Source organism: Oncorhynchus nerka, linkage group LG3 (genome assembly GCF_034236695.1).
Source record: "Oncorhynchus nerka isolate Pitt River linkage group LG3, Oner_Uvic_2.0, whole genome shotgun sequence".
In the NCBI taxonomy this organism is placed as follows: Eukaryota; Metazoa; Chordata; class Actinopteri; order Salmoniformes; family Salmonidae; genus Oncorhynchus; species Oncorhynchus nerka.
In genome coordinates this window covers 52,472,666-52,492,465 of record NC_088398.1, presented here as the reverse complement: position 1 = coordinate 52,492,465, position 19,800 = coordinate 52,472,666, and the positions used below count along the sequence as shown (strand labels likewise).

Sequence of the window (19,800 nt, the reverse complement as noted above, 5' to 3'; positions counted from 1 at the left end):
CTGTGGAACATGAGGTTGTGACATGACACAAGGTGGCAAAGGTGATCTGTGTGGAATTTGAATGTGGAGAATGCTGGTATGTTCTCACATATTCCACCAATGAGTTATTTTCCCTCCAAGGTTATGACCAGAGATATGAGATATAGGGAAAGGAAGATTGTACTTTTCATAGACCACTTTCCATATTATTACTCCTATGAGTACGGTAGTCATGTCTCATGCTTTACTTTGACCAACTCAATAAAGCAGAGGTTTTATTTTATACACAAACGTTTATTCAGTCAAATAAAGCAACATTCTGATAAGAACAGGGGGGTGATCACTGATAAGCGAGCAAAGCATTGAGAAGGAACGGTCAAGGCCGGTAAAAAGAAACCATGACAATATTTTAAAGAGTTTCACTGAGTTGCTTTTCCATTCCATAACAAGGCTAAACTTAGAGCCTGCACTTCACTGTACTGTCTGTCATTCCTTATGGAAATGATTATAAAAGGAGAAATAAAACAAAACAATACATACAAGCTCTAAGAAGTTGTTCCATTTTATACTCCATTTCCCTATCATACACAGTTTTTATTGTATTAAAAATGAATCTCAGGCCACAGCCACTGTGGCTGTGTTGGATACAACCACTACAAAGACAGGAGATAAATAATATAAAAACATGGACCAAGTCCTATACACAAAGAGAGATAGGACCAAGAGAAGAGGGAGAGAAATTGTCAGAGTGAGAAGAGCAGAATCACAAGAAGTACTCCAGCTCATAGCGGAGGTAAGGGTTCTTCTCATCGTTGTAGACGTGTGGGTAATGAGCAATGAGAGCATCCTGGGAGCCGATGTAGATGGAGTTGTAGATCTTCCAGTAGACGTCTCGCACCTTCCTGGCTGGGTGGAACAGACCCTGGGGAGAGGAGACTGTGTTAGAGAGCATCACACTCAATGGCTGTACTTACAGTGCTACTATATTTTCATTACGTTTGTTATTTTTGCTAAATATCCACAGCAGTTCTTTCATGGACGCCATAAAGGGTAGGTTTCGGTTGATAGAAATATAAGTTCACATTTACATCCCTTTCTGGACATTTGATATTGATTCAACACTGGGCTATTCTGGAACTAGCTCAGACATACATATTTACCTGTACCAAAGCAAGGAGAACAGTGATGTAGGTCAGGGGTGGGAAAACCTTGTGGCTTGCAGGCCACATCTGGATTTCGAAAGTCGGAGGTCCACAGATTTTTTTAGGGACCGGCCATTTAAATCTGGGTGGCGGACGTGGCTCACGGGTCGTAGTTCACCCACCCTTGATGTAGGCAGTAGTGATAGTAGTTACCTGTAGGCAATACTGCAGCATGCGGCAGGGGCCGATGGCCACCCTGAGGCCTTCCAAGGCCCCCATCACAGCCTGGATGACGTGGGGCGACGTCTCAAACACGTTGGGCCACACATAGTTGAGCAGGTGGTTGAGAGAGTCTTCACAGCCGAAGCCGTAGACACCCAGGGACATGTGCTGCACCACGGCACTGGCTGTCTGTCTGTGGACCAAGTCTCTGTAAGGAGGAGAGAAAGTGGGGAAACAGGGTTAACATGGGTCCAATCAAAAGGTGGAAAGGACCTTTGGAAAGTATTCAGACCCATTCACCTTTTCAAAATGTTACATTACAGCCTTATTATAAATTGGATTAAATAAATGTTTTGTCAGCAATCTCTACACACTACCCCATAATGACGAAGCGAAAAATGGTTTTAGAAATTTTTGCAAATGTATTAAAAATAAAAAACAAATACCTTTAGGTAAGTATTCAGGCCCTTTGCTATGAAACTCTAAATTGAGCTCAGGTGCACCCTGTTTCCATTGATAATCCTTGAGATGTTTCTAAAACTTGGAGTCATCCTGTGGTAAATTCAATTGATTGGACATGATATGGAAAGGCACACACCTGTCTATATAAGGTCACACAGTTGACAGTGCATGTCAGAGCAAAAACCAAGCCATGAGGTCGAAGGTATTGTCCGTAGAACTCCGAGACAGGATTGTGTCGAGGCACAGATCTGGGGAAGTGTACCAAAACATTCTGCAGCATTGAAGGTCCAAGAACACAGTGGCCTCCATCATTCTTAAATGGAAGAAGTTTTTAACCACCAAGACTCTTCCTAGAGCTGGCCGCACGGCCAAACTGAGCAATCGGGGGAGAAGGGCCTTAGTCAGAGAGGTGACCAAGAACCCGATGGTCACTCAGACAGAGCTCTGGAGTTCCCTTGTGGAGATGGGAGAACCTTCCAGGACAACCATCTCTGGTGCACTCCCACTAATCAGGCCTTTACGGTAGACTGGCCAGACAGAAGCCACTCCTCAGTAAAAGGCACATGACAACCTGCTTGGAGTTCGCCAAAAGGCACCTAAAGATGAGAAACAAGATTCTCTGGCCTGATGAAACCAGGTTTGAACTCTTTGGTCTGACTGCAAAGCGGCACGTCTGGAAAAAACCTGGCGCCATCCCTACGATGAAGCATGGTGGTGGCAGCATCATCTGTGGAGATGTTTTTCAGCAGCTGGGACTGGGAGACTAGTCAGGATCGAGGGAAAGATGAATGGAGCAAAGTACAGAGATCCTTGATGAAAACCTGCTCCAGAGCACAGACTGGGAGGAAAGGTTCACCTTCCAACAGGACAACGACCCTGAGCACACAGCAAAGACAATGCAGGAGTGACTTCAGGACAAGTCTTTAATTGTCCTCGAGTGGCCCAGCCAGAACCCAGACTTGAACCTGATCGAACATCTCTGGAGAGACCTGAAAATAGCTGTGCAGCAACGCTCCCCATCCAACCTGACAGAGCTTGAGAGGATCTGCAGAGAGGAATGGGAGAAACTCACCGAATACATGTGTGCCAAGCTTGTAGCTTCAACAAAGTACTGAGTAAAGGGTCTGAATACTCATGTAAATGTGATATTTCCGTTTTTTTAATTAGTTAGCAAAAATGTCTAAACTTGTTTTTGCTTTGTCATTATGAAGTACTGTGTGTAGATTGAGGGGGGAGCGATTTAATACATTTTGGAATAAGGCTGTAACATAACAACATGTGGAAAGTCAAGGGGTCTGAATACTTTCCAAATGCACTGCATATTCTAAGGCTGAGGGTGAAATCCTCATTGACAATGAATTACACATTACTTTGTAACCAACGGGTGCAGGGTGAGAACAGAAGTGAAATGATGTCACATCTGCCAGTTCTCATGTTGGTGTCCATCTAGCGAAGTACTAGCCCTGATCTGACCACTGATAGGTCGAACAGGCGAGAATGAATCGCAGGCATAATACCACCAAGTCAACTGCCTGCCAACACGGTTGACATACAGGACTGAAGCTCACCACGGCTAGTTGTTAAATGTACTGCTTGTAGATATAATGAATACTTATTAGGAGGGAAATGTTATGTTTATCTAGGTAGTGAAGGAGTTCATCGAGTTACTAGAACTGAAGCCAAAACATCACAATGCTGCAATCCTTTCACCTGTCCATCAGTGCGTCCTCCAGCAGGGGTGTGACAGCGTAAATGTAGTCCTTGCCCATCTCCCCAATGTACTCAAACAGGAAGGAAAGAGACTTGAGCACGCCATTCTGCACGTTGAGCTCTGGCACGCGGTACTCATTCATGAGCGCGGGGAGCACGGTGAAGGGAGAACAGGTCTCAGCCACGATGGCGATGGCTACGGTAGTACACACTCTGTTCTGACGCTCCTGAACCTTCAGGTTGTTTAGTAGTGTGGCCAGCACGTCATGGGGTCTGGAGGGGGAGAGAGGGGTCAGGAGGTCACCCACATGCTAAATCAGTGCACATTAAAAACCACAACAGCAAAAGGAATATGACCAAGCACAATTGAAAATGCTCACATTTGGGAGGGGAAAACATTCAATTGAACACAACGTCCTTGAGCAGACATTTAATTTCCAAACCGAATCCCTAATAGATGACAAACTGTGAGGATGGTATGGTCATGAATTAGCCAGAGACTGGAGGACTCACCCGATAGCCTTGGCGATGTATCCAAAGGTGTTGACAGTGGCTCTGCGGATGGCCTTCTTGTGGGCCTTCAGGAGCTCCAGCAGCTCAAAACAGATCCGCATCCATTCCCTGGCCGACACGTACTCAGCACCCCTACACAGACAGAGCAGGGTAGGAGTTATAACGTGGTTGATGAAACATCTACTAGTGTATCAATTTCTGCACATATGAGTAGGCGTCAGAGGCGCTCTCAATTCATCTTTCCTCCTCTCCCAGAGGGAACTGGAACCTTCAATACGGTTGAGAAGGAAGAGACAGGATGTCGAGGAAAGTCAAAGATTGAAATATACAAGGCCATCACCACACACATACCTGTCAGCAATCCTGCCCACCAGGTCAATACAGTTCTCCTGCACCTTCTCATGTCTGTTCTTCAAGATTGGCGTCAGGCGCGGCAGCAGGTCTTTGATTGGTGGAGTCATCTTATGCATGCCTATGAATGACAGGACAGACAACCAATCAGATGTCTGATGCATATCAACCAGTCTTACTATTACCACCACTACTACCATAACCACTCTTCTAATGTTAATGCTGTTGAACCCTCTGTACAGACCAATCCATGTTCTTCACTGAACTAACCCAATTCATACATAGGCATTTCTCTTCCAACTTGAGTGCTTTCTCATAAATAATTGCAGCGTATGTTTCAGGAAGCGAGAGGAATGGTGTCCTAAGCTATATAACAAGGAGAATAAATTGTGTTTTGGAAGACACTATATGCCAATTGACTTTATTTGTAACCAACGGGTGCAGGGTGAGAACAGAAGTGAAATGATGTCACATCTGCCAGTTCTCGTGTTGGTGTCAATCTAGCGAAGTACTAGCCCTGATCTGACCACGGATAGGTCGAACAGGCGAGATTGATTCGCAGAGAGAAGACCGGTGTCGTAGTGAGAGGGTGATGTTTACGTACCGATGACGTTGACGATGGCCTTGAGAGCACCGAGGATGCTTCCCAGTACTTCAGGATACTCCTCTCCTAGGTACTCGTATAACACCACTCCCAGGTGACCCATCAGCTTCTCCTGTTGAGGGGAGAAAGAGAGGTTTAGAAAGGAAGAGAAAGCCTGCACATCTTTAGTGACGTTCGTAGCGAAGTTTATGAGTGAGAGAGTACGAGTGTGTGTCTGTTTGAGTCAGTCTAACCTCCTGGCAGGTCTTCATGACCACGGCGGTACGAGAGATGAGGTCAGCAGCCTGCTGGCGGACCTTGGCAGACTTGTTGTTGAGACGCCACAGAACCGTACCACAGATCTGAGGCAGGTAGGGCTTCACCCTCTTCCCCAGGGCATTCACCACCGTGCCAAACCCGTTCAGCATTACAGAGTCCTACACAGGGTCAGAGGTCAACTGGAGTTAGTCTTAGTCTACAGTCTACACAGGTAGGCTAATGGACAGTGTCTGCTTTCAAAATGGCATCCTATTCCCTATATACTGCACTACATTTGACCAAAGCCCATAGGGCTCTGGTTTAAATGGAATAGTATGCCATTTCAGACACAGATGCTTGCCCATTCCAATCAATATGAATCTCCCATCAAACCTCAGACTACCAGAAGTCCACACTGCTGTTCAGACAGGGATAACTTGTTTCATCACAGGCTTTACAAAATGTCTATCTGAACATTCCCCAACGTTATGTCCCTAAAGTTATACCCTGAGCCAGTTTGTCGGCAAACATTCTGGAACCTTGCAGATAGAAATGTGATGAATAGAGCTGACACGATTCCTTATTCTACAGGTCATAAAGGCATATTTGTTCTACATAAACCATTTCTATCTGAACGCTCCACAACACTGTTCCTCGCTGAACGTGCCCCAGGTCTCACCTCAGTGGTCTGTTCCTGGAAGGCGTACAGGATGCCGTCGATCAGCTGCTCCTCCAGCTTGTGGTCGATGTCAGCAGCTCCCAGGTTCCCCATGATCTTCTCTATGGTCTCCATCACCATCTTCCTGTACTGCTCTGCTTCGTCCTTCAGGTCATCTACTATACGAGAGATGATCTCTGCTGCTCCCACCTTGTTGGCCAGCTCTACTGTGGTGTCCACCAGCTGAAGAGAGATGGGGGGGGAAATCGGGTCAGTTCATGCCTCGAGGGAAACACGGCAGTGATTAATTAACGTTGAACTAAACATTGAAATCCAGCCATAAAATCTTCTGCTTATCGTTGCTTGGTATAGTTCAACTTAATGTCGAACTTTACTTACAACTGCCTACTTGACCAAACAAATTCAACATGTCATTAGTGTATGGAGTCATGTGTGTGTGACTTGTGCGTACCTACCTGTCTATAGTTGCGTCTGTCCAGGGCCATCCTGTGCTGCCAGAAGTGCTTGAAGAAGGGGGGCAGGATCTCTGTCTTGATGTAGTTGGCCTCCACACCGTCAGTACCACAGCACTGTTTCACCACCTGGAAGAGAGGGGGAACAATGGGGGTTAGAAACAGGCCACACATACACCAATTCTGTTTGAAGTGTACTAGCTAGCAACTTCTTTCCATTTTGGAAATGTAACCAACGGGTGCAGGGTGAGAACAGAAGTGAAATGATGTCACATCTGCCAGATCTCATGTTGGTGTCCATCTAGCGAAGTACTAGCCCTGATCTGACCACTGATAGGTCGAACAGGCGAGAATGATTCGCGCACAAACACACACACACACAAAGTTAGGCTCCCTCACCTTGAGCACGATCTTCTTCATCTCCTCGTCAGGGGACTGGAACTCTCTGATGAGGATCAACATGACCTCTCTGGTGTAGTAGTTAGCATACTCAGCATCCATTAGAGGGATCAGGTAGCCAATGGCCTTCAGGAACGCAGCCAGACCCTGGAACCCAGAGGTTTAACTCAGTTACCAGGTCGACACAGCCAAGATACTCTGATAAAGTTGAATGTGATTTCAGGTAAACTTGTATTAACTACTTGTTTTAAGAATGTAACCAACAAGTGCAGGGTGAGAACAGAAGTGAAATGATGTCACATCTGCCAGTTCTCATGTTGGTGTCAATCTAGCGAAGTACTAGCCCTGATCTGACCACTGATAGGTCCAACAGGCGAGAATGATTCGCAGACATGTAACCGAAGGCAATGAGTCGTCAACAGTTTGGTCCTCTAGTGTTTTGTCCTCACCTTTCCTCTGTGCTGTCTGATACCCTTCCACAGGGGTTTGAGTACGGAGTCAAAGGACTCGATACCATAGGGAGTGGCAGCCTCCGCCAGGGCAGCAATGGCCAGGGCACTGATGGTCCGCACCTTCTGCTGCTCATCCACCAGACCTGAGGGGGGCGCAGACAGTAAAGGTCAGTAAGAGATCGTATTTTATCCTTCCTGGTAGTGTGTTTCGTGACCATGTGTGAAATGCACTTAAAAAGCAAATGAGCTTGAAAAAGCACACATTGTTTTTAAATAAAAAAGCTAAACTACGAATCACATTTACTAGACAGTAACGCCCAAAAATAACAAAATGACTATTACTAGATAGTAGAACTAAACTACCACTTCAAGTCACATACTATCTGTGTCGCTCCCTCAGCTCACCATGCTCGATGATCTCCACCAAACTCCTCAGATGGGGCAAGATGGCACAACCCATGAGGATGGCGATCTGCTGGACAATCTTGATGCCCGTGTGGCGGGCCTGCCATGACTTCTTGCTCTTACACACAGCCTTGAGGAAGGGCAGAAGGGATGGGATACCCAGAGCGGACGCTACGACAGCGAAAGCTCTGGCTGTTGTATTTCTGACATACTCATCCATGTTGTCAATATCAGGCCTCATGGTGGAGATCATAGTGGCCAGGCCGGCAGCCTAGAAAGGGAGGGAAGGAGAGAGACATGGAAAGAGATCAACAGATTAATTGGTGTTCATGACACTGCTTGCATAGACAGCATAAGTGTCTTTTTCTAATGTGATTTCAGGAGAGAAAAAAATATTCTCTACTCGCTGTAGGAATGTAACCAACGGGTGCAGGGTGAGAACAGAAATGGATGTCAAATTGACTAGTTCTCGTGCTGGTTTTTCAGCTAGCGAAGTACTAGCCCTGATCTGACCACGGACAGGTCCAACAGGCATATTACCTAACTGTGGTGGGTGTGGGAGTACATTATAGGTCTGGGAGTGGGGCTCACCTTGGCCAAGTTAGAGATGATCTCTCTGCCCTCCACTCTGGCGTAGTAATCTTCATCAATCAGCAGGGGCTCAATCACCACCAGGATCTGGGGAACAGAGAGTCAATTAGTGAACCACACACAGTGCCAATCTCAGCACAGGAGACATAGTTTAACAGAGTCAGAGTACTGCCACTCTCACACACACACACTGACCCACCTTGTGTACGTATGGGCGGACGAGATCGTCCAGCTTGTAGAGGATGCGGTCGATGACCTTGACCAGTAGGTGGCGCTCCTGGTCCTCCAGAGTAGGAGACATGAGCAGGGGCAGGATCTGGTTGAACAGGGGCCCTGCTCCAAACTCCCTCGCCTTGTCTGTGATCTGACGCAGGGCAGCCTGAGGAGACGCAATGGGGTTAGACTGGACAGTTGACTTTTCAGTGGTGAGAGTTACACACCAAAAGGAAGATGGAGTAAAGACCATAGAGATACAATATGACACTAGAGTAGCCCATGTCATAAACCTTCATAGCTCGTAGAATGTGCGGATAATGGCAGCCATCTTGGTCAGGGAAAGTTCCATTTTTGTTATTCTGTGGTCAACTATGAGGACAGTTGGCAGCTGGTCTCACCTTTCTCATGGGAGGTGTTCCGTTCTTGATCTTCAGCAGCAGTTTCATGATCTTACGCTCCTTCTGTTCCTCTGGGCTCAGAGTGGACTCATCTACCTCAACCAGCAGTTTATCAAAGTACTGGATGTCGTCTGGTTTGAGGAAGGGCAGGTTCCCACTGGGCTGGTCGTTGATCTGCTTCATGGAGCGGTCCTCCTGCTGCATGTGGAAGCCCGTCATGCCCCCCATGGGTGTGGGTGTGGCAGACAGCTTCCGGGCCGGGGTACGGATGGGCACATAGCCTGCTGGTGGGGGAAGGACCTGTGGAGGGAGGTGGAAGATGAAACATCAGTACTGTTCACTTAATATACAGTTAACTTATTTTATAGTACGGTTTACTCTTTTTGTGTGTACAGGATTGAGGTCTTCTCACACAAACGCCTTGATGTCTTCAGTAAGAGACACGCCGTTGTGGGGAACTGAACCCAGAGAGACAGAACGTGACACTGACCAGAGACAAACTGTCCTGTTCCAACTCATTATCATATCATCACTGAAGACTATTCACTCATTTAATATAGATAGATATGATGTGATTTCTCCATTGTGCTGGTGAGTGCGAAAGAGTCTACTCTACCTTGTATCCCTCTGGGAACATGGCGTCCAGCTCATCGTCTGTGAGAGGTCGGTTTCTCTCATCGATCTCCCTCTCCCAACGCCACGCCTGCAGCTGCTCTGGGGTCATGCTCATCAGGTGACCTGACAGGATAGGAAACACAATGTAAAACACGCCTCAAACTAGTATCATGTCTTAGTGGGACATTCTACTACTTCTATTACCAGTCATTTATATTACTAATAAATGAACAACAAGTACCTAATAGCAAACATGATTTGCCAACGGTTATCAGTTTTAAATGATATTCTACCTCTAAATTGAAAATGGGTTGAAATGCAGGTTAGGTGATTGACAGTACCTGGAGAGGGAGTGGCCATATTCATGGCAGGGGTTCCAATGGGGGTCTTCCCAGGGGTCATCAGTGGAGTGGAAGAGCCCATCTGGCTGGCAGGGGTCTCGTCCCAACGGGACTTCCTCTTACTGGCCCCGGGGGTGGGGGTCTCTCCCACAGACTCGTCTCCTCTGTCTGTACGGGGAGTCTCGGCCCAACCACTACCATGACCAGGGGTCTCCCTCTCAGTCTTGGGGGTCTCATCCCAACGGTTTTTGCGCACGCTGCCTGTGGCTCCCCCATGTCCGGGGGTGGTGTGTCCCGGTGTGTCCCCCCTGCCCGGGGTGGCTGCTCCGGCCGGGGTGTGGCTGGGGGTTGGGTCCCACATCCGGGAGCTGGGAGTGGCCCCTGGGGTCTCGCTGCCCTTATTCCTGCCAGGGGTCTCGTCCCAGCGGCTGTTGGAGGGGGTGTGGCCAGGGGTGTGTCCTGGGGTCTGCTGTGGAGAGCGCGAGAGAGAAAGAGTCAGGGGATAAAGGGATCAATGAATTCTTACAGACCAGAAATGAAACCAGGTTGATGTCCTTAGTTCCACTAGGAGCATAAAAAATTATATTCAAGTCAAGGCAAGACAGAAATAAACTGCCCCAAAAACCAACACTAGGTCCTATATAATTTGCTGATCAAACACTAGCTCGCACCAAGTCACAGTAAGGAAACAAACTTGACTGATCTGATCAGCTAAGATAATATGTTTTACCTCAGCAGCCTGGTCAGCCTGGTCCCAGCTAGACATCTTCTTGGGTGTGCCGGTGTTGCTGGGGGTTCCTGATTGGTCCTGTTTCTCGGCCGTCTGGTCCCAGCGGCGTTTGCGCTTGGCGGCGGCAGCGGCAGCCTGGGAGGCAGCAGAGCCGTTGACAGCCTTCAGGTCTCCCGTCTTGGCCTTTTCTGCCATCTGCTGACGGATCTCTTTCTGCATAAAGGGAGAAGAGAGAGTGAGAACACGAACCAGAGACTAACCACAACAGAGAAAAGTTTCCCGTGAGGTTTGTAGGACAGAAGTCTATTGAAGGCAACAAAACCCCACACTGAACAGACCCACATAATGAAATATTCTCATAAATTATAACCCTCTATGGATACACCACTAATAGACACATTACCTGAAGACAAAGTTATGCCATTGAGCTAAACCACAAAGGAGGTATATCTGGTCTGTCTTACCTCCTCTTTGGTCAGGTGCTGCTCCTTCATGACATCCATGTACGACCTGGACTGCAGCTTTGGGTCCGGCGTTTTGCCCCCTGCGCGAGAGAGCACCAACAAGACACAGGGCAGCCGATTAGAACACGCCCCAGGACCCGGATTCATAAAACACAGCAAGTAAAACACAGCCAGCTCAGCTAGGCCCTCACTTCTTTAGAAACTTTTACTGTATTAGTTCCTTAAGCTGAATCACAACAAGACAACCCTAGATACACAACATACAGGCAGTCCTCTCTTGCTTGCGTTACATACAAACATAGCTGAATAAAAAACAACAGGCAGATACATTGAGAAAGAGCTGAGGTGGGTTTTTCTTTCTTTTAAGGAGATAACAGGCGAGGATAAAGCCATCACTGATGCAGGGGTCCTGGGCTGTGCTCTCCAGAATACGTACACTTTCAGTGCCAAGGGTCCTTCTGCAGTCAGACTTCAACCGGCAGAAAAGAAGCCTAGAAAATGTCTCTTTACCATTAGTAACACTTTGGAAAAGGGTTGGAACTCACACACATAAGCATACCACCTGTGATTTCTTTTTACGTCACTCAAAAGAAAATTCCTCCTGGGGCTCAAACCTTAAATAAATGAAAATATGTAAAATACCCTCTAGATTGTGAAGTATTGATTAATAAAATTAAAATCTAAATTGTTCCCAAATCTAGGAATCTTCTTGTGAGATAAATGTGTAGCTACTTTATGTAACCCAGGGTAGGGAGAGCATCTATATGTAGTTACACGTTTACATCAGGGGCCGTGAAGCCTACGATTAGTTCCAGGGGGGGGACAGGCTGCCTGCTACTAAGCAGCTGGTAGTTTGACATCAGTCGATTGCTATTTCAACTTCGTAAACGTAGATCTTGGCTTCCTTTTTAGAAAAATATATATTCTTTAAATTCATTACGAATTACAAAATCAATCTAAAGCAAAAGACTACCATGAAATTGCTATGGTTTAAATGTAATGATAAAAAGTCTAGGGTAGAAGACAAAATTAAAAAGGTTCTTATGGTAGAGGTTTATTGAGTAAGAGCTGCCCCCCACCCAGACAGACAACCAGCGGACCCTGACAAAACTGACAAGCGCACGCTTCTGTCTGTTCACCATAACCTACACAGGATGAGTTGCTGCACCCTTAAGAGAGTGCAGTACAGGACTGGCAAAGCAGTACTGCTGTAGGAGAGAAATTAAGGACAGTTAGTATGGGCCTGTGGAATTGCGGCACACAGATTTCTTGATATGTTTCTATTTTACAAAGATGTAAAATAGAAATATATTTACACAACATCTTTGTATATGACAGAGCTGTCTACATGCAGGCTTGATACAGGCCTACCCAGACTACATAGAGGCACTGAGGCCACTTCATCTCAGAAAAGAGACATGGGTGCTTCAGTCGCTACAAACAAATTGTTGCATTGTGTAGATAAATACCTTAATCCTATTCTAGAAGGTGTGTGCTTAGTTAATCAAATGCTCAATGGCTAGTCAAGCCGTATTTTGAGAGACAGGCCCTCCTTGTTAACTGATGGACTATTCAGTTCATTTAGGCTTTGAGGAATGTGAATATAGCTAGTTGACGGCTCCTTGCCCCTGTGAGGGGTAGTAAGGGGCAAGACAAGCCCATTGCCATAGATTAAACCGCAATTGTAATTCACTCTATTAAATCACACACTTGGAGTCCAAGTTACGACGCCTGAACCGACTTGGACCAAAAGCCAATTAAATGTGTGTTGAAATCTGAGACCATAACTCAGTAATGTTGATGACACACATAATTTGCGACGTCCTGTCCTTTTCAAATGGAAGTTCCCCAACCCCTAGAAGTCTGACAAGCCAACAGTGGTGGTAACTGACCATAAGCCTGCACAATGATACTGTAGTGGAGTGAAGGAAGGGCCACTTGGAAGAAAAGGGGTGGTCTGATTGCATTGCTCATTTTATGTGTTCTTGTTCTACACAGAAATACTTCAGATCTGTACCCAGGTGGTCTGCTATCTAGGGGCTTTCAGTGACTTGGAGCCAAGCTTCATACAGCCAGCACGTTTCTGGGGTGGTGTGTGTGTGGGGTCATTGTGTTCCCGCCTACTGGGCACAGTAGGGTGCGGCATATTACACGAGCAGGTGAATTACCCCAAAGTTGACCATCAACCCCATATAGAAGTTTATTTTCTTTGCTACTCACATTACTTAATACCTTTCTTAAGAGTAAGACAGTTCTTTCCACCATCAGTACATGAGATAGCCACATGGGTATGTTAACCCTTCGAGACACACACAAGCTACCTGCCACCCATGTAGTGTTAGGTACGAAAGTCTAACCAAGACAACGGCAAACCACCTCTCCCTAAAACAAAATGGAACCCCTCACTGGCAGACATTTATTTTATACTACTTAAATCCTGTTTACAATTATTGTCATTTTCCAAGAAGAAAAAAAACCTTGTATCTGCATCGCAGACCGTTTGCCTCAAAGCAAAGAGATTTTATTGAGAGAAAATTATGAGTGATAAAAGGCGCAGTGACAAGAGAACCAACCGCCCTCGGGCCAGGAAAGATTACCACGGGAAGGTCTTAGTCTGGGGAGCAAGCCGTTGCACAGTGCTCGAAGGGCTAAGCAACAAGAGGTGGGTTGAAACTCTTGAAAGGCAGCCATGGGATAAGGGAGAGAGGGTATAACATGAACAGGGGAGGACACTATGGAGGGAGGATGGAGGGGTGAAATTTACCGTCTGCAAAGGGGTCGAGTCGCTCCGGAGAGATGATCATCTGTCGTCGTCTGGCCTTGTACTCGTCCTCACGCTCTGCAATCTTGGCGGGCCTGTGCTCAGCGAACGGGTCGTACTGAGAGGAGAGAGAACACAACATTTTACTATACATGTCATCATGGTAAACATACATTTAATGTGAGAACTAGCCATAATAAAATGTATATGACAAGATAGTAGCAGGAAAATTAAGCAAATCCAAAACTTTTGCAATAAGGTTCGGTAATAGGTTCTCTGTCAGGTTTGAACTCAAAAGTAGAATTCTACACTTATTGCAAAATCTGGAGAGGGAGATGGTGTTACTGGGGCTAACCTGTTCATCTGACTGTGGTATCGCATTGAGTATAGCCACCGGAGCATGATACCCCGGTTTCTTCTGTCCAAGTAGACTTGTTGAAGAGTCCTCCTCGTCATCCTGAAAATAAGAGAGAGAAGAGTCTGGTCAAGCCTAGCCACTTAAGGCAGACTCTCCCAGCTCGCAAACAATACATAATGGAGTAGTCAACACCATTAAAAATATGAGGCCTCACCCCTAGGAAGAGAAGGAGGATGTCAGTGTTGCAGACAACATAAAACACTTTTATTTGACCATTTTCAAAGTAAAAAAGAAAACAAACAAGAATACATACATCAAAACACAGGATTTGACATGCAACACTTACATCCTCCTGTTCATTGGCAGCAATGGAGGTGACATATCCAGCGAAGCGGCTGTCACTGCCACCATAGATCTCCTGGTCGTAATATCCAGTTGAGTCCAGGCCCACACCCTGATCTGCTCCCTCCTCCACCAGGGCAGCCTTCATACCCTGGATCTCCAGGATCTGGGCCTCAATGTCTGGGGACAGGGGGGGAAGAATAACAGCCATTGACTTTCAGGGTGTTGAAAAATATGTACAAACGCATCACCTAAGATAAAGTATATTTCCAAATGAGAATTAACAAAAACTCAAACAGCATCAGCAGTAGTGATAAGCTACATATTTCATTTTTTTTTAATCTACTGTTGTATTGTAATCAATTAGTATGCTTGTTTTGCACGCTTGTTGACAAAGTAAGCAGCATTTCCCAAATTCGGTTCTGGGGACCTCAAGGGAGGCACGTTTTTGCCCTAGGACTACACAGCCGATTCAAATAATCAAATCTTGATGATTATTTGATTTTGTGAATCAGATGTGTAGCGCTAGGGATAAAACCTTAACCTGCAACCCTTGCTTGGTTTCCCCAGGACCGAGTTTGGAAACCGCTGACCTAGGGCCTGGTAAATTAGTTTCAATTTGAGCGCAATCAGACCGTACTGGTTGGACAAAGATTAGATTATCCAAATAACGTTGGCTATCACAGCTACAAAATGTATTCATGATACGTGTAATCTGGAACACGTCAAACGTTATGATACTAGGATCAGTGCGGTGTCCGTCCGACATCATGCCATACTTCCAACGCCATTTTAGTTTCTACAACAACACTGACGCTGTTAAATAAATCTAGCTATATCTATACCATAGCAAGTTTCTTATAGCAACACCTACACAAATAGTATAATTGAAGAGCATACTGATCAAGGAAATCATGGTTGTAGAAATGTTGTATTGTCTAGCTAGTCTAGCTAGCCTAGCAGTGTGGGGGGGGGCATTAGCTATCTGTCCTCGTTGCGTTTAACGTTAGGTTGTCACGAATGAAAATATTGCTAAAACATGTAGCTAGCTTCTAAACAATGGATGCATATTGATCCTCTTTTTAATACGAACCCGACGTACGTCAAGTTAAATTATAATACCAATTTACAACATTTTCTAAATAAATAGTCTTACCTTCGTGTGTTTTGGCGACTTTCGCCATTTTGGTGGTTCGGTAAGACTGAAACCGGAAGTCCGAACTAATTCATATCCGTTCAGCAAAAAATAGATAAATCCTGGACAGTTTAGTCACAGATTGAACAATGAGAGTTGTAAAAATCTTTAGCTCAGTGGTCCTGGACGAGAAAGGTCTTGAGTGCTTAATAACGGTCAGGAAACCAGGATTGACCCAGTAATAAACTGGAAATGAATATGCTCTGAATATTACTCTGATCTCGAGTTCAACAGTGGTGTGTAAAGTAAACATATTTTAAAGTACTACTTAAGTCGTTTTTGGGGGGTTATCTGCACTTTACTCATTATATTTTTGACATATTTTACTTCCCTATATTCCTAAAGAAAATAATGTACTTTTTACTCCATATGTTTTCCCTGACACCCAAAATTACTTTTTATGCTTAGTAGAACAGGAAAATGGTCAAATTCACTCACTTTTCAAGAGAACATCCATGGTAACCCCATCGTTAAGGTCCACGCATATAATTTTTTAGAAACTATTGATCTTCTGTGGCTAAATGATGATCTCCGGTGTATTTTGAACATTGAGAGCAGAGCGGATGTTTAGCAGAGTGGCAGGCTGACTACCTACGACACTCATTGAGAGTGGGCTCCTAAGTCCTCCTGTGGTTGGTGGTTGCTGTAAAAAATACAAAATATACACTACATACATAATATATACACTATACACTGATTGTACAAAACATTAAGAACACCTTCCTAATATTGAGTTACACCCCCCTTTTGCCCTCAACACAGCCTCAATTTATTGGGGCATAGACTCTAGGTGTTGAAAGCATTCCACAGGGATGCTGGCCCATGTTGACTCCAATGCTTCCCACAGTTGTGTCAAGTTGGCTAGATGTCCTTTGGGTGGTGGACCATTCTTGATACACACAGGAAAATGTTGACTGTGGAAAACCCAGCAGCGTTGCAGTTCTTGACACAAACTGGTGCACCTGGCACCTCTACCATACCCCGCCCAAAGGTACTTAAATCTTTTGTCTTGCCCATTCACCCTTTGAATTGCACACATACACAATCAATGTCTTGATTGTCTCAAGGCTTAAAAATCCTTCTTTAACCTGTCCGCTCCCCTTCATCTACACTGATTGAAGTGGATTTAACAAGTGACATCAGTAAGGGATCACAGCATTCACCTGAATTCACCTGGTCAGTCTATGTTATGGAAAGAGCATGTGTTCATAATGTTTTGTTCACTCAGTGTATATTTCCTTTATAAAAAATATGGGAAATTAGCAAAATGGGTAGGATTTAAACCTTCCTTGTCTCTGATCTACACTCCAGTCCATTTGTTGTCGGTAATGCACCTTAACGTTGGTTGCTAACTCCCATAGAAAATGCACAGAAGAAGAAAAATAAATAAATGCACACATGTAAACATTACAGTCCCTAGTTGCTTTTTTAAAATTATTTTTTGCCTGTTTTGCATGTTATTTTGGCATTAATACATGTCACATATCAGTTTGCAAACAATGTTTAAAAAAATTATTGAGTTAATAAAGCCACATACAAACATGGTCTCTTTTTTTGCTTTCTTGAGTAAGGGAGTTCCAAAATGCAGGTGTTTCAGCCTAGCTCAGTGCTTTCTGTGGTGGTGGGGCAGCCAGTGGAAAATAAGGAACGCAGGGGTTGGTAATGTTCTCTAATTGCGCAGTGATTGGCTAAGTGTTTTGTCACTCATGGGGACACTATGTTGCTGCAAAATCTACGGGGAGAGATTAAAAATTCAAGCCCCTTGGGTGCTGCCATAGATTTACATTAGAAGTGCCCATTCAAGAAGGCTCAAGGTCATTGGCCACAGATATATCCACTGTAGCAAGCAGTCATCATCATGAATCAAATCAACAATCTACTGGCAAATCCTTTTCAATCCTTGTCATATGAAGAGAATTTATGAAGAGAAATTATAGATAAATCATATCGGTGCTCATCGGCCATTGGACATAAACATTACACAACCAGTTTTAAATTGCAAATTCAGCAGTGAATGGTTTGCAAAGCAACCACTAGCCTGCTATTCAATGGAGTCATTGTATGGTCCAAATCTGGGTTTAAGGGTCTCTTTTCCAAGCTTAAAAGGATAAACATTCAACATTGGCCATGCTGTCCTGCATGACTTCTGCCGCGTTCAAAACAACTGGAAACTCGGAACTGGGAAATCTCAGACTTCATTGAGTTCAAGACAACTGAAAAGTCGTAAAAAAATGAGCTCAGACTGGGAAAACACGTTTTGAACGGTCATCCAGCTCTGAATTCCAAGTAAGGAACTCGGGCCTCTTTCTAGAGCTCCGACCTGAAGATCACTGACGTCATGATTCAACCTTGTTTTTTTCAGAGTTCCCTGATTTCTGGAAAGCACCATAAATTCAGAGAATGACAGACTTTGATGACAATGTCTGATGACAAAATTTGCCCACGAAGGACCGCCGCACCACCTTCCATTTCAAGTGAGCACAGCACAACAAGGTGAGTCCAAAAATGTCTTGTAGGCTGCTACATAAATTATGTAATATGCCAGGGAGATATGTATAGTGCAGTTAAGAAAGTAATACTAAGTGTATGTTGAGCAGTAAGCGGTTAGCTGTTGGTGGTGCACATGTAGCCTATAGCCTGTTTTAGAGAAATGTCATCATTGAATATTGTAAGAGCTTTCATTTTCTACTTATATGCCCCCTTTATTTATCCTACGGTACTGACTTGGTGTACAGGGATAATACTGTAAGATCGGCCCATGTTCTGGATACTGTCGCTAAGTGCTGAACAAATAGTTATAGTCCTGATTGTCCTAGCTCGCTCATTAACATCTTCAACAAAATTACGGATTGCCCTCGCCATCACTTTATGCCATAGTTTGTACATCTCAAGAGTAAGTAGAAACCACATTTGTTTAACACTTCTTATGGCTGGGGGCAGTATTGAGAAGCTTGGATGAATAAGGTGCCCAGAGGTGCCCAGAGTGAACTGCCTGCTACTCAGTACCAGTTGCTAATATATGCATATTATTAGTAGATTTGGATAGAAAACACTCTGAAGTTTCTAAAACTGTTTGAATGACGTCTGTGAGAACACATATGGCATGCAAAAACCTGAGAAAAATATCCAGTCAGGAAGTGGGAAATCTGAGGTTTGTCATTTTTCAACTCATTCCCTATTGAAGATACAGTGGGATATTGGTCATGTTGCACTTGCCAGGGCTTCCACTAGATGTCAACAGTCTTTAGAACCTTGTTTGATGTTTCTACTGTGAAGTGGGGGCTCATAAGGGCTGTTTGAGTCAGTGGTCTGGCAGAGTGCCATGAGCTTGTGACACTCGTTCACGTGAGAGCGAGCTCTGTTCCATTGCATTTCTACAGACAAAGGAATTCTCCGGTTGGAACATTATTGAAGATTCATGTTAAAAACATCCTAAAGATTGATTCTATACTTCGTTTGACATGTTTCTACGGACTGTAAAGGAACTTTTTGACTTTTCGTCTGCTCGTGCCGTCATGAATTTGGATTACTGGGCTGAACGCGCTAACAACAGAGATGAGATTACATGAGATTCTCATCATAAAATTGTTCAAGTTCAACTGAAATCATACCTTGAAGGCAGAACTCAGTGTGTCAGAGTGAGCAATGAGCTGTCGCCCACTCTTAGCTATGATGTGGGCGTGCCCCAAGGATCAATACTGGGGCCCCTCCTGTTCAGCCTGTACATTAATGATCTGCCTTCTGTCTGTACTGGGTCTGAAATTCAAATGTATGCAGATGATACAGTGATATATGTGCATGCATAGAGCAAACAACAAGCTGCACAAGACCTCACTACTGTAATGGTCCAGGTTACAAAGTGGCTCAGTGACTTGTGTTTGCATCTCAATGTGAAAAAAACTGTTTGCATGTTCTTCACAAAGAGGGCAACAGATGCTACTGAACCAGATGTCTATGTGTCAGGGGAGAAGCTCCAGGTGGTATCTGATTTGAAATACCTTGACATCATACTTGATTCCAACCTCTCTTTTAAAAAGCATGTGAAAAAGGTCATTCAGATAACCAAATTCAACCTAGCTAATTTCCGATTTATACAAAATTGTTTGACAACAGAGGTAGCAAAACTGTACTTCAAATCTATGATACTCCCCCACTTAACATACTGCTTGACTAGTTGGGCCC

At 44.8% G+C, this 19,800-nt stretch overlaps 1 protein-coding gene, 1 long non-coding RNA gene and 1 other non-coding gene across 5 annotated transcripts; 1 reads left to right on the top strand and 2 right to left on the bottom strand.

Moving 5' to 3' along the window:
- Window positions 1-252: 252 nt before the first annotated feature.
- sf3b1 (splicing factor 3b, subunit 1) lies at window positions 253-15,685 on the bottom strand. Of its 3 annotated transcripts, none has more exons than XM_029636109.2 (23): window positions 15,580-15,685; window positions 14,428-14,603; window positions 14,079-14,180; window positions 13,727-13,841; window positions 10,963-11,042; window positions 10,499-10,711; window positions 9,769-10,237; window positions 9,429-9,550; window positions 8,813-9,112; window positions 8,398-8,577; window positions 8,199-8,285; window positions 7,608-7,878; window positions 7,200-7,345; window positions 6,751-6,897; window positions 6,355-6,480; window positions 5,900-6,121; window positions 5,217-5,399; window positions 4,984-5,095; window positions 4,380-4,500; window positions 4,029-4,160; window positions 3,516-3,788; window positions 1,335-1,551; window positions 253-901 (listed from the first exon to the last, which is right to left on the bottom strand). In XM_029636109.2, the coding sequence occupies exons 1-23, from the start codon at window positions 15,605-15,607 to the stop codon at window positions 743-745; spliced, it is 3,981 nt and encodes a 1,326-aa protein (XP_029491969.1). In that variant the 5' UTR covers window positions 15,608-15,685; the 3' UTR covers window positions 253-742. The 3 variants fall into 3 exon arrangements, with proteins under 3 accessions (XP_029491969.1, XP_029491996.1, XP_064869403.1); XM_029636136.2 differs by having other exon boundaries at window positions 9,769-10,234; XM_065013331.1 differs by lacking the exons at window positions 13,727-13,841; window positions 14,079-14,180; window positions 14,428-14,603; window positions 15,580-15,685 and adding an exon at window positions 11,399-11,487.
- On the bottom strand, window positions 5,608-5,677 carry LOC115116892 (small nucleolar RNA R38). The gene has a single exon (XR_003861614.1). It is a non-coding gene; the product is annotated as a small nucleolar RNA R38 (small nucleolar RNA).
- LOC115110469 (uncharacterized) lies at window positions 10,697-11,865 on the top strand. Its single transcript, XR_010461769.1, has 3 exons — window positions 10,697-10,784; window positions 10,978-11,117; window positions 11,330-11,865. It is a non-coding gene; the product is annotated as an uncharacterized LOC115110469 (long non-coding RNA).
- Window positions 15,686-19,800: the final 4,115 nt, after the last annotated feature.

Excerpts from the sequence above, each read along its gene's own strand:
- sf3b1 (XM_029636109.2), bottom strand. The coding sequence starts at position 15,607 with ATGGCGAAAGTCGCCAAAACACACGAAG. Across the intron at positions 10,712-10,962 it reads AGCACCTGACCAAAGAGGAG|AAAGAGATCCGTCAGCAGAT; the intron begins GTAAGACAGACC and ends CCCTTTATGCAG. Across the intron at positions 6,122-6,354 it reads ACAGACGCAACTATAGACAG|CTGGTGGACACCACAGTAGA; the intron begins GTAGGTACGCAC and ends ATCTCTCTTCAG.